The 14,319-nt window shown below is 41.7% G+C and overlaps 1 protein-coding gene across 1 annotated transcript in view; it reads left to right on the top strand.

Moving 5' to 3' along the window:
• The window catches only part of MEP1B (meprin A subunit beta), a 59,407-nt gene extending 52,269 nt beyond the window's left edge, over nucleotides 1-7,138 (top strand). Inside the window, exon 15 of the mRNA XM_061169233.1 lies at nucleotides 6,941-7,138. Coding sequence (XP_061025216.1) covers nucleotides 6,941-7,138 — 198 coding nt within the window. The remainder of the gene's footprint in view (nucleotides 1-6,940) is intronic.
• Nucleotides 7,139-14,319: the final 7,181 nt, after the last annotated feature.

Here is a 14,319-nt window from a genome sequence, read left to right as displayed (position 1 = left end):
TTTCTCTGACCTCTTTCCCATTTTGAATACTGAAAACACAAAGTGAAGAGAAACATGCTCTTTTAAAATATAGAATGTCCATATAAAACTATTCTATAACACATGGTAAGATACTAGGTTATAGGACTCTTGGGGTTCCTATTCATCTTTACAGCATTCCTAGACTTCCCCTCATCTCTCTACCCCTCCCCACAACCACATGCTTGAAAGTACTCAGTTAATATTCATAGAATTGAATTGAATAGATTAGCATAATCAAAGCCCTGGTAAATAACACATTTCAAAGAATTAGTTTTCAGAAAGAAGCTTTAAAACAGACAATATCTTGTTTGGATCATTATTAATAGCTGGTTAGGCCTAAATAATATTCAGGGTACACTTTTCACTTGCCTATCAAATATAATTGTGTCATTCTCCCTCTTCTCAGAATCGCAGTCGTTCTGTTTGACATATAATGTTAGGCAATGAACAAAACCCATCACCCCAAATTCCAAATCCTTGTGAAATTTGAACTAAAAGACTATAAACTTATAGCAAAAAGATAAAACCTTTATTATCCAGAATTTATTTTCTTACATAGTTTATACTATTTCTTGCTTAAAAATTATATTACAGCACAAACTGTTGGGTGTAAGACAGGCTCAAGGATGTATTATACAACAGAGGGAATATAGCCAATATTTTGTAAACTGTAAAGCTGTGTAAAACAAAAAATTTAAAACATTGTATTACAATTGGATATTTGTGTAGACTTAGCTCAAATAGTTTTGCAATTGTCACAGGCCTTGGTTCTAACTGTGACCCAGTCTAAAGCATTAGGGCCTGTTGAGAGGGTCTCAGTGAGGGTGTGATGAGCAGTCTGTAAAACCTTTCCCTGTGGAACAGTACTGGATATTGAGTCAGGGCTGATATGGATGGAGGGAAGGTGGGTGAAATATGAAGATTCGAGAAAGGGAAAATGGGCTGGCCACAAGGCCAATTTGAGAAAATCCTGCGCTTTTACCATTCACCCCTTCATAAATACTACTGAGCACCTTCCTTGTGGCAGGCTCCATTTTAGGCTCTGGGGACACAGCAGGTGACAGAACAAAGTTCCATCTCTCTTTGACTTTACATGCAATCAATAAAACCATAAAAAAAAATGTTAGGCAAAGGATTACAAATCAGCTTAAGTACAAGATTGTGATTGTGTGGCTACGCTATTCTGGGAAGTCTGGTCATGTCTCTTGAAGGTGACAATCAAGTGGAAATCGGAGTAATTTATAACACCGAACATGGAAGATACTGAGGTATTCTTCAGGAACATTTTCTAATGAGTTCTTAAAATGACCGTTCAAGGGAAGTGTTGAAAGCTGAAATCCTTCTCTTGGAAACTTTTCCACCGTTGCCCTCTTAACATTCTGCTTATACATCTATCATAGAACCTAAAACACTTTGATGCACTGATAATTTCTTTACATGTCTCTCCTCTTGTTTTCTCCTGTAAGCGCCTTAAGGACAATCTTTGCGTCTTCCTTTTTTTTTTTGTCTGTGGCTGGCAATTCCTGGCATGGAGTAAGTATTTAATAAATGCAAGTTCAGTGAATTTATTTATCTCATCTCCACAACTAGACAGAAAGGCGGATATTGCGTCACATGTATTTTTGTATCCCCCTGAGTGCCTGGCATCAAGAGGGACAGAGAAAGTGGTGGATAAAACTTTGCCAATTGGAGGTTCTCGTATAAAAGCATCTTGAAGTCTTTGCTCAAATTCCAAACGGTCTTTGAGACTTTCCTCAAAGGGTAAAATGGAAAGATGGGGGAATAGCCTAGGTTAGAGGGAGATTTAGACAATAGTCAGGTTTTTTAGGGTGTTTATTGGATTTTTGAGTAGATCAAAGTTGGGATTTAGGGCTGGATAAAAGGAGGGGTAGTATGGAAATATGTGGGGAATTTGGGGTCGGGGGTTGATGTATTGGACACAGGATATTTCTGAAAAGGTCATATGACGTTCTCAAGGATAAAAAATGTTTTCAATAAAAGGCAAGCACATTTTTTATACAAGAAAATGATGACACAGTAATTGTGCTAGTTTGGCTTTTTGTTTTCTTGCTAGTATTACATCACTGAGTCACACAAGCGTGGTGAGGAGGGGACAGTAAAAATAAGTTATCAATGCACTATTAACTCAGCGTGCTCTTACCTATTAATAAGACATTGATGTCTCCTCTTATGCGTGTCCCATTGCGAAGCATTTTCTCATTACCTCCAAGTGGCATACACAAAATGGCTTTTTTAATATACTCTTGCCTGTGGATGCTTGGTGCTAAAGACTTGTTTAAATGGTCAAAGATATCCTATTTAAGAAACAGGAAACACATTGCACATTATCAACATTAGAACAGAATCTCATTATCCGTTAGCTGGTATTTGTACGATTTATAACTCACTTTAGATTGAGTTTTGCAGGATTTGATGATCTTTGCCACATCATCAGCTGAAAACGTAGGTGCTGCGTCCTTGTTCATCAGTTGATATTATTAGTGGGGATTATGGCCTTGTGTTTTCTAGGCTGCAGAAATCTTTTAAGAGATGCTGCTAATTAACTATTAAATAAATGCTTGGATGAAGTTATCTTCATAACAAATAAGCTACTTGGAAATTGCTTTCAATAAAATGGGATGAGTTAAATTTCTTTCTATTTTTGTTAACCTTTGACTGTCTGCTCTAAATCCCAGGCAGAACACTATACTGTGTGTACTTTTTTTTTTTTTTTTTTTTAAGACTTGTGCTCTCTAAAAACTTTTGAAAGAAGGAACTGGTAAAGAGATCTTCTCTGAAATAGCCTGTGGGAGATGCTCCAAGTGACTACTGATGTCCTATCTGCTTTGAGACGAATCTGGCACAATGCATCTGGTTGTTCACACAGAGAGAGAAGGAAATCTAATAGAGGCAAATGTTTCAAACCATAGAAAGAAAATCATATTATAATTTAGCAAGAATTACATATTAAGTTGCAGACTTTTTCAATGAGAAAAGAAAAAGAAAAACTAAAAAGCTAGGAAAATGGTGTGCCCTGTATTTTTTTAAGCCATGACATTATTTCGCTGGACTGAAAACTAACTGTAGGCTTCAATTGTAAGACTCAATGTAGGCTTCAGTTGTAAATTTAAGAAAAAATTTAAATAGGTAAATATGGCTATCTCAAGACATATCTTTTCTAAAAATTCACTACTTGAAGAGTTTGTTTTCAAAAGCAGAATGGGAATGGTTAATTTGTTTATATTCACCAGTCCAACAACAGAAATATTTATTGAACCTGACTAGGGTGGGACAGGCTGAGGGGCAGGTGGGGCAGTCTTGGGACCAGGACTAAAGTAAGACATGAGAGCTTATAATCTAGAGACAAAATGAGAAGCTTAGACCCCAGATCACCTTCTGGAGGAGAATGGCTCTTACGGTCCTCATATGGGGACTTGCATGCTCGTTCAAACAGTGTTGAGGATAGAGCCAGCCTAAGGCATCACAGAACAAAGACCAGGAAAATGAGAAAAAGGCTGCTATAACATCAGAGAAGAAGAGGACTTGCTGAATTAAAATCCACCAACCAACCGATGCACTCACTCACCCACTCACCCGTCAAATAACCAACAGATAGTACCGAACACCCACTACCAACAAATGGCTATGGTGGTTGCCACGGAGGAGACCCAGTTCCTGACTCAGAAAAGGAATCGAAATATCAACCCTTTCTTCCAGTGAAAAGGTCAATCCCTGATGGTTCATTATCTTCTCATTTCACATGACAAATAATAACAAAGAATCTCCCTCTTTCTGCTAATATATGAGTTTTGTTGCTTTTTTTGTTTTTCTGTTGGGATTAACTTTCCTGTTTCAAAGAAATGAAAGTGTGGTTCTTGCTTCCTAAAGGCAATTTTATTCCTTCTGTACTGCTCCCAAGACTCTATTTAAGCTTTGCAAAGTCAAAGAAAGTTAGATGTGGATTATCCTAGACAGAGCAGTATACTGACTCATCAACCATCCTTTGTGGAAGGTAACACTTTGTTTTTCCTGTAACACCTTGTTGCATTCCATTCATGGGGGTTGTGGTGATGGGGGCTGTTGGTATAAATACATTTTAGGCTGGAAGTGGCAGAACAGGGAAAAATAAATTTTAAAAACTATACATATTTGTCTGGAGCTAAGGATAAAGAAATCAGCTTTTTAAAAAATCGTTTCTTGGTTGACTTGTGGGTAAGTCTCTTTCTACCATCTTATCTTTCTTGTCAACATTCAGACGTTTCAAAAGAAATTCCTGATGGAGAGGAACTCCAATCCAGCTCTAATTATACCAGTTTTGTTCCTGTTTTTAGGTATTTCCTTCAATGTGGAGGACCAGTTTGATTTGTGGTTGTGGCTTTTATGTACTGGGGAAGGGGGGCCTTCATGGTCACGAGATAGCTGCTACTCTGGAATAAGTTTAAATTCCAGAACCCCAAACAAACTACACAAAAGGATTGATTCAAGGTAGAAAACAGATCTTGGCCTTCACCAGAGTCTGCAGGAGGTGCCTGAATCTCGGCTCTGGCTGTCTAGAGAGTTTCTCTAATCTCTGGATGGGCCTTGTCAAATCCATTCACTCATCAAGCTCTATTTCAATCAATCAGTCAACTGGGCATCCACTATAGGCCATGTACTGTACTTCATGTTGAACATAATCAATAAAATATGACTCCCTTCCCCAATGCAAAGACTAGTGCCTTTGTTTTACAGTTTAAAAAAAAGTTTGTTTTAAATTCCCATTCATATCCATTTATGATAAAGTGAGGCTAATTTCTTTTTTCACTATGTTTAACACAAACTTGACATATCCATCCCCCGCCCCCCGAAAGAAAAAACAGGAGTAGGGGAAGGGTGTTAACAGGAATGAGAGAACAGTTCTATGTTTTAATATTTTCGTATATGTTGATATATGTCAGCAAGAAGGGCAAATGTATTTCAACTAGCAGGCAACTCCTTCTTCTGGAATAGGAAAAGGCTAAAAATATGAATCATGTCTATCTGTTCTTTATCCTGTTTGCCTGAGACTGGCTACATAGTTTGCCGGGCTCAGTGCAAAATGAAAATTTGGAGCCCCTTGTGGAAATTAATCTCAAGACGGCAACAGCATAGCATTAACCCAAGTTTGGGGCATTTTTTTTTTTTATTCCCTCCGGTACTTAATAAAGTAGGGAAGACTGGTGGAGGTGGAAGGCCCAGACCCTACCCCAACCATGTGACACTAAATAAAAAAATAGTTGGGCATGGGCAAGGCTGAGGGTGGTGCAGCAAACACTGGCAGCCCAGGAGGGACACAATCCCCCTCCCAAGCTATGCCCACCATCAACCCTGGACCAGTGCTGTGATCAGTGAAGGGTGGGGCTCTTGGCTACAGAAGTCCCCGCAGCCACTGAGTGGCCCACTGGACCGTGGAGAAAGGGTGTCTTTGGTATTTGGACCCTTATTTATTGGCAGAAATCTGGACCCCTGGCTGGTCCAGTCAGACCCAGATTAAAAAGAGGCCATTGTATCTCAGACCTCTGGATTGTTCTTTTCAAGATCTAAAAGACCAATGGGTCATTGTTACCTGGTTCACCCAGGACAGAGGCCATGAAAGGGTTATTGTCACTTAGTTCTCTGATTGGTTTACTCAGGCTCCTGGACATCAAAGAGTCATTGTTACTTAGGCTCCCAATTGGTCCACTCAGGACCCAACATCAATGAGTCACAATCACTTAGCCTTCTGATTGGTCCATTCAGAGCTTAGGACAATAATGGTTCCTGCTACCAAGACCTCTGATTGGTCAACAGGAACCCATGGTCAGGACCTGAGGGGCAGGTAGGGCCCTAGAAGCCCCTGGGATGGGGAACGGGATTAAGTGCTTGGAGTTGTGTGACTGCATAAGTTGCTTGCCCAGGAAACTGGTCTTGTACTTACTATTATATGGCGTGGAGATCCCACATTTCTTATACCCTGCCAACAGCTTAATTTTTAGTGAGCCACATGGCCATGAAGAACTAAACTAGATGATCTCAAGGTAGTAGCCTCCATCAGCTTTCCAAAGCAAGGTCTGGGAAATGTTGGAGAGATATTAGGTTAAATATAGTCAAACAGGTTTTTACTGAGAATTTCTTAGAGCCTTTAATATACTAATATGCATTATGCATTTTCAGGAGGTGCAATATAATATGCAGCACTTCTCAAATTTTTGATGGGTTTGAGACAACTGAAAATACAGGCAAGAATAAGGATGTGATCCCAGAGAGTTAATGACCTGACTTGTTCTAGAGCTCAGTTCTGTCCTCAACTTCTGACTCATGTATCAAAAATATCTCCAGCAGGATGGCCTGCATTCCTATGGTCAACACTGGGGCAATGAATATATATTGCATAAGTGCCCGTGAAGACACTGCTGGTTGTTTATCCAGTGTCTCTTCTTCTTTGCTCATAATCCTGATTTGTTCAGGGTTGAAAATACTCACCTAAGTGACATTTGCCCCTGGGGTGGTCATGTGACCTAGTTTTGGCCAAGTGGAAATCTATAGGGATTTAAAAAGGACAGAGTCAGTGGCATGTGCCTTTTGCTCTTTACACTTCCAAGCTTGCTTTCTGCTTGGAAGTCAGGAAAAATGCTTGTGACTACAGGATCCAGGTTATAATCATGAGGACGAAAGCCACCGGGGTAGTGCAGCAGGAGACCTGAACGATCCTGGTTCCGGGATGGCTTCCTTGAGCAGCTGCACAAGCCCTAAATGCCTTCTTTGGGCTTCTTGTTACCGAGGAAAACAAACCCCTTTTCGACTATGCGGCTGTAGTTGGGTTTTCATTCTGTGCAGCCAAACAGAACCCCACGTGGTGGACGGCCTGAAATGCAGCACACCCAAAGCTGAAGCAGCAACCCCTTCCCACCCTGCTCCTCAGTTTCTTTTCTATCCAGTTGACCAGGTGGACAACCTGGATGCCATCCTCAATCCCTCCTCGCCTCTACTCCCAGGAGCCGTGACCCCTGTTCCACTGGTGCTGCTGAAGGTGCTCTGGGTACAGCTCTCCGCTCCACAGCCCTGCCCAGCAGAAGCGCAGCCTCTAGCGCCCCTGGGGAGCAAGCTGTGCAGCCTCTGACTTTGAGGAGGTCCCAGGCTCACCGTGGTTTCAGAGGCCAGTGTGGCTGGTGACAGATAGGAGGGTACCCCGGTTAGGGATCGCCCCCTTGGTAGATCCCTGCCCAGCTCTGCTGAGGGATGCTTTGTGACCGAACTCCTGTTTCATCCTTCCAACCAGGATAGGGTCCAGTGGAGATTCTCGATTAGGCACCATCATTTATCATTGAATTCATATTCTATTGTTTCTTCTCATATCTAGGAGCCCCTGAAACACTATCATGGTATCAATCTTTTACTTTCAGGTCCCATATTGTATTAGGAGGGGGAGTGGCGGAAGTTTGAGAGTCATAGGCACCTGGGGCTTTAGGCGCTTGCTTCCAAGTAGTAGCTGCCACGTTGGATCGATTACCAAGTCCTTTTGTTTTACCTCCTCAACTCTGTTCTAGTCGGTCCATTTCTCTACATCCCCACTGGTGCTACTCCACCCAGGACACCTCAACACTTGCATGAATTATCTATGTGCTTCCTCATTGCTTCTAATGGCTCTCCTGCACCCAGGTTTTCTTCCTTTCAACCCATTTCCCCCGCTGCATTCCCAGTGATCCTATCTGCTCCTGTCACCCCCTACTTCCAATGACGGAGTTTCTCCACTGCTTGAAGACCAGCCTCCCTTGCCTTCAATGCAATGGCCTTCATGGAAAGGCCTCTTCGTACCGCTTCAGTTCTCACCGACGTTCTTTACTCGCTACACTGCGGTCCCACTGAACAAGTTATGTCAGTGACGCTATGCTCTCTTGCATCCCCAAGACCTTGCCAATACTGCTTTCTCCCCTCTCACATCTTCACCTTCTCCCTGCTCCCCTTCGTTTCCTAATTCTTACTCATCCTCCAGATTCCTGTTTAGGAGCCACTTCCTGTAGGAGGTCATCTCCGAGCTTCAAGTCACAGTGACCTTCTGCCCTGTGAACTCCCAGAGCACGTGTCCCCGCATCAGAGCACAGCCTCTGAGTCAGAAAGACTTGGATTTGAATCCAGGTTGACCATTTACTTTGCTGTGTGATCTTGGATGAGTTACCCTTTTAGACTCAGTTTCCTCGTCTATAAAAACGGGAATGAGGAATTTCCTGGTGGTCCAGTGGTTAGGACTCTGTGCTTTCACTGCCAAGGGCCCAGGTTCGATCCCTGGTCGGGAAACTAAGGTCCCACAAGCCGCATGGCGTGGCCAAAATAGATAAATAAATAAATAGATAAAAACGGGAATAACAGTAGTAGTTACCTCTTACTGCTTCCGTGTAAGTTAAGTGAGATAGTGCATGTGATTTCCTGTGTTTCAACGAACGGAACACAGTAATTACTCAATAAATGATTTTATTATTGTGCTAACTGTCTGTAAACCATCAGCTTGTGTCTTCACTCAGAACAGCTTTAGGACCTGGTCTGTGCAGAAAAGGTAATATATGCTCAAAAAGCACTGGCTAATGGTTAGAAGGAATGTGTGTTATTCCCACATTGCCTTGTCCCTCATTTTTAAAGGGGTTTAATTCTATTTCAAAACAGAATTGAGTCTTTTTTTCGAACTAAGTGGTCCGTCAAGAGCTTCACATATGTCAACTCATTTAATTTTCGTAACCACTCTAAGAGGTAGTTGTCATTCTTATTTTATAGGTAAGAAAATGACGTCATAGCCACAGCAATAATAAAGAGCCGAACTCTGACTCAAATGCGGGACTGGCTGACTCCAAAGGTGTTCAATATTTGTCACCAGAAAAAAAACCCTCCCTCAGGTTCTATCCTGAAGAAAAGGATGGACACACGTGCGGGAGGCCAATCATGCCCGTATGGGTGGCGTTTCTAAGCTTCTGCTGGGCGTCTGTGTAGCCTCGGGTGCAGTGATGAAGAGGTCTGTGGCTCATGATTGGGCCCATGTCCTCATGCGCTGAGACTGTGAGTCTTTGAGAGGGTGTTTGTTCAAGGCATAGGTGTTGGGGTCTGTGGATGTGTGTATACCTGGATGCCTGGCACCCTGCTGGATACCTGTATTGTAAGCAAGCACATCTGCAGCTCAGGTCGATGGAGCAGCTGCACAGAGAACCTCTACAGAAGGACTGGAAAAGCCTAAACGCACGTCTCAAGAGGAGCCTCTTTGCAGAACTGGCTATATAATCAGAGAGTCCAGGAGCTCCATGTCGCGCTGAGAAGCAGGAAGTGACCCTGTGGCCATGGCCAACTGGGTGCGGTGCCAGGGCTGAGAATCAGAGAATAACCGGGTGTTGGTCAACCTTGGAGCACATGAGACACACTTTCCTCTAAACATACTGGGAATATCACTTAGGGACATGCCAGAGGGTGAGGGGCTGGCTGATCAACATTTTATTGACACTAAAAGTAAGTTCAAACCTGTCTTTAGCATTCATACAGCCAGGATTGGAAAGGCAGATTGTTACTGTTTGGGAATGACGGGAGGTACGTCGCCCAAATTACTTCAGTTAATGAACCCAGACAACTGCACACCAGCCGCCGTGCCTTCTTCCATCTGCCTGTGAGATCAGTCCAGTCTCTCCAGTGTTGTTTGCCTGCTGGATCACTTTGGCTTTTCATAAGGACACATTTATGAAACTCAGGTTAGAGAATGTTTTCAGGCATCATAATGAGCTAACTGGAGATAGAGCAAAAAGAGGGTTCAGGGAAATGTGAAATTTAGGCTAAGTCTGGGTTAAGATCTAAGAAGTCTCAGGGAAAGAGGTGTGAGAAGAAACCCAGACTCGGGGGAGACAGGAGGCGGGGTCCCTACTGGGAATACTGAGACCTACAGTGGTTTGTGAGGACTGCAGCTGAGACAGGGGAAGAACGAGTCTGGTAGTGGGATAATCCACAGCCTGGAACTTTAGTATTGGGATTGCTGAGGGCATGCTGGTGTCAAATCCTCAACTCTAGCAACAGCTACTGATTTCCTTATAAACTTCCTGCCCCCAAATGTCACCCTGACACTGGGTGACAGTCAGGAGGGGACAAAGCCTATGGATGGAAGATGGATACTCTAGGAATGGCCAAATACTGGCAACATGTTAAGGCAAAAAAATAACAAAAATAAACGAGACCTCTCTCAAAGAAGTTGTCCAGGGTTAAATAATAGCATACCTAATAGTTAACTGAAGAAGGAAATGTGTACTTCATTTTTCCAGGCCATATTTCAAAATGTTCTTTTGCAATTAGTATCTGTGAAAGATAAGTTATCTCAACCTTACAAATAAACTATCAATTATTAACTGATCCATGGATCCCAGTACTTTATGAGTTTCTGTAGTAGTGGTGTCTCTGCAGGTTGCCTTTTCCTTCTGCCGACACAAATAACTCCCACACCTTTCTGTCATCCAGGATGATTAACATACAGAAATCTTACTTCTTCAAAATGTGCCCCAGATCACTGGTGTACACATCATGTACCATACTTACCTGTTTTTATCCGATCTCAGTGATTAGTGAGACCCGTGAAAAAATGGGATTGTACAAAGAGTGGACCCCAGGTTGCACAAACACTGTTCTGCACCTTGTGAAATGGTTGTCTATCCTGGTTTCAGGTTTTGCCTCAATGATAATTTACATGGCTAGATTTTTCCAACTTTAGAGGGGGGCAGATAGGATGCATATGCAGAACCAGCATATTCTATGGTCTTCACAGAGACAAGGAACCAAAAGTGAGGGCCTTTGTGTGTAGGACAGGGTAACCTAGACAGAAACATGGAGCCAGGATAGCCAAGCATTTTACAACGTGAAGAAGTCCCATTTCTCCACAGCATTCACTAATCATTGAAATATGATAGAAACAGGTAAGCGTGGCTATGGGAAAACTTTAATTGGCAATTACACTGCTTCAAGATGGCAACTTAAACTAAAACTGAAATTACTGGTAGTTTACTGGATTTGTAAAATCAGTCATCTCCTTAAAAGTTGAATTGAAAAAGAGACTTCTTTTCCTTTGTCAATAATTATGCTACACTGAAAGTAGTAAAAAGCACAGAGAATGAAGCATGAACATGTGTATGCCCAAACCAAAGTCTGATATTCTCTTCGTTAGAATTCATCTTTCCTTTGTTCTTCAGGATCAATTAGGTAGGTTCATGGTTTGATTGTTAAGGTGAAGGAGGCTTGAAGGAGATGTACTTTCTCAACCCTCACTTGAAAGTCAACTTTAGTGTAATGATACTTGATAGATTTTGGTTTTGGTCGAGGGTTTTTTGTTGCTCAAAACCAATCAATGGGAAAAAAAATGAAGTACAACTTTCTTTATGCAAGAGCTTCTGATTTGCACCATTCACTTTCAAAATTCCAGAGACTCAGGGCCAAGAAGGAGCGAGGTTTCTGACAGGTCAGTTTTTGCGCTTTGAAAATTCCTTTGCCCTCTTCCAGTGGAAATGTGGCTGGAAAAAATTGTACAGTGCCCCACTTTCAAATCCCTTACCTTTTTTGAGCCACTTCTTTCTGTTTATATAACTTCAGGATTTGAATGCCTTTGGCTAACTAAGGAAAGTGGAAAAGTGACTGATGGGAATATAGAGACCCCCAGTACAGCTGGATTTAAAATTTTACTCTGTTCTGATCCTCGACTGGAGTAATCCTTGGGTAGTTATTAGCTGGTTGGAGAAGCCTGGCACCCTGTGGCCATGTTTAGTACTACAGCTGCTTCTGTCCCAAGGTGCCCCAGTTTGTACTCTTTCTAGGGGCTACCCTGGATACAGTGGGATGAAAGGCGTGTATGCTATGCGTGGATATTTTGGGGGGGATTTTTAAAAATTGAAGTATAGTTGATTTACAATGTTTCATGTGTACAGCAAAGTGATTCAGTGATATATATATACGTTATATATATATGTGTGTGTGTGTGTTTCTCAGATTCTTTTCCATTAAAGGTTATTACAAGATATTGAATATAATTCTCTGTGCTATACAGTGAGTCTGTGTTATTTATTTTATATATAGTAGTGTGTATCTGTTAATCCCAAATTCCTCATTTATTCCCCCCCTGCCCCCTCTCCCCTTTGGTAACCATTGTTTGTTTTCTACATCTGTGAGTCTGTTTGTGTTTTGTAAATAAGTTCATTTGTATCATTTTTTTTGGTTCCAAATATAAGTGATATCATATGATGTTTGTCTTTCTCTGTCTGACTGACTTCACTTAGTATGATGATCTAGATCCATCATGCTGCTGCAAATGGCATTATTTCATTCTTTGTTAAGGCTGAGTAGTATACCATTGTATATTTGTACCACATCTTCTTTATCCATTCATCTGTTGATGGACATTTAGTTTTGGATTTTCTTTTTTTCTTTTACGTTTTTTCATCTTACACCTGTCTCAGTATCTCCACTGAGTCATAGTTTTTGATCAAAAAGCAGGAGACATGCACAGAGCATCCATTTTACAAGCAGGAGAGGTTCCTTTTCTTTCCAGCTAACACTGACTGGGGAACATCAGCTCCTATTTTTAGGCTTAGAAGAAAGAGAAGTTGGAGGACCAGGGTAGGGCATTCCATGGGCTTAAAAAAACCCCATTAAATGTTATTTTTATTTTTTAAAATTTTAATTATTTTATTTATTTTTTTAATTAATTATTTTTTGGCTGTGTTGGGTCTTCGTTTCTGTGCGAGGGCTTTCTCTAGTTGCGGTGAGCGGGGACCACTCTTCATCGCGGTGCACTAGCCTCTCACTGTCGCGGCCTCTCGTTGCAGAGCACAGGCTCCAGACGCGCAGGCTCAGTAGTTGTGGCTCACGGGCCCAGTTGCTCCGCGGCATGTGGGATCTTCCCAGACCAGGGCTCGAACCCGTGTCCCCTGCATTGGCAGGCAGATTCTCAACTACTGCTTCACCAGGGAAGCCCCAATTATTTTATTTTTAAAAAAACTTTTGCTCTTTATTATTTTTAAAATATTTATTTATTTATTTGCGCCGGGTTTTAGTTGTGGTAGGCGGGCTCCTTAGTTGAGACATGTGAACTCTTACTTGCAGCATGCATGTGGGATCTAGTTCCTTGACCAGGGATTGAACCCTGGCCCCCTGCATTGGGAGCACAGAGTCTTAACCACTGCACCACCAGAGAAGTCCTTAAATGTTATTTTAAAAGTTAAAAGTTGAGGAAATTGGGAGACAAGGTTGTCGTGGAACGAATACAAAATGAGGAAACAGGAGATTTTATTTCTAGCTCTGGTTCTGTCACAAACTTTGTGTGATCCCAGGGAGGTCATTTAACCTCCGTGGGTTTCATTCCAATAAAGTTAAGAGGTTGGACCAGATCATTTCCAGGGTTCCCTCTGGCTCTAAACTTCTGTGATTTGCCCATGGATGCTATTTCTTATGCCCTGCACAATATCTCCTTGCCAGCTGTGCTTCTGAGCATGCAAACTGTTTCTTATCTTTACCCATCACTGCTTCTGGTCCTGAGATCACTCTTAGCTGAGGTCATTCAACCATATCTACTAGTCTTCAATTGCCTGTGTCTTTTAGAGCCAATATTTGAGTCAACCTACGGAAACTCACTGATCTTTTCTAGTTCACTTTATATTCATTAAAGAACTGAACTCATTGCCTTCATTAAACTGGTAGAAGAAAAATTTATTCATTGGCAGATGTTGCAAACTCGATCTGGAATCTCTAAACAGGTTCATATCTTACTCTCTTTTAGTCTTAGATATTTTATGATGAATACAGGTTTCATTTGTCATTCTTTTGACTTTACTTCATTGTTATCATGCAGCTGCAGGGTCTTGATCTTGATGGCACGAAGACTGGCCACCATCAGGAACGTGATGGCATCATGCCGTCATTCAGTGGAATCTTAAGTAGCATTACTTTTGAAGATATGACAGCGAAGACATAAGCCCTGACACCAAAGACTTATAGCTTACAAGGGTAGCCAGAAAGCTGTCAGCACAGAGGCGTGAAACCAAATCAGCTTGGGGGATGACACTTGGTAAATCCTGAAGGATGCATATGAGTACCTAAGCACGGAGGGACTGAGGTGGGAGAGGGGACTGCTTAAGGGAAAATTCATTTCAGTGAAATTTACCCAGCACTTACTCACTGTTTTCAATGATTTGGCTTTTTCTAACCTCAGATAGGTAGGATTTGGAGGATATTTGATTCTATGTATTTCTTTTGAAAATTTTTATTTATTTTAAATTAGTTTTATGAAAGTATACTTGATTT

This window comes from Eubalaena glacialis, chromosome 15 (genome assembly GCF_028564815.1).
Source record: "Eubalaena glacialis isolate mEubGla1 chromosome 15, mEubGla1.1.hap2.+ XY, whole genome shotgun sequence".
In the NCBI taxonomy this organism is placed as follows: domain Eukaryota; kingdom Metazoa; phylum Chordata; class Mammalia; order Artiodactyla; family Balaenidae; genus Eubalaena; species Eubalaena glacialis.
The sequence above is the reverse complement of the archived record's forward strand: the minus strand, read 5'-3'. Positions and strand labels throughout refer to the sequence as shown.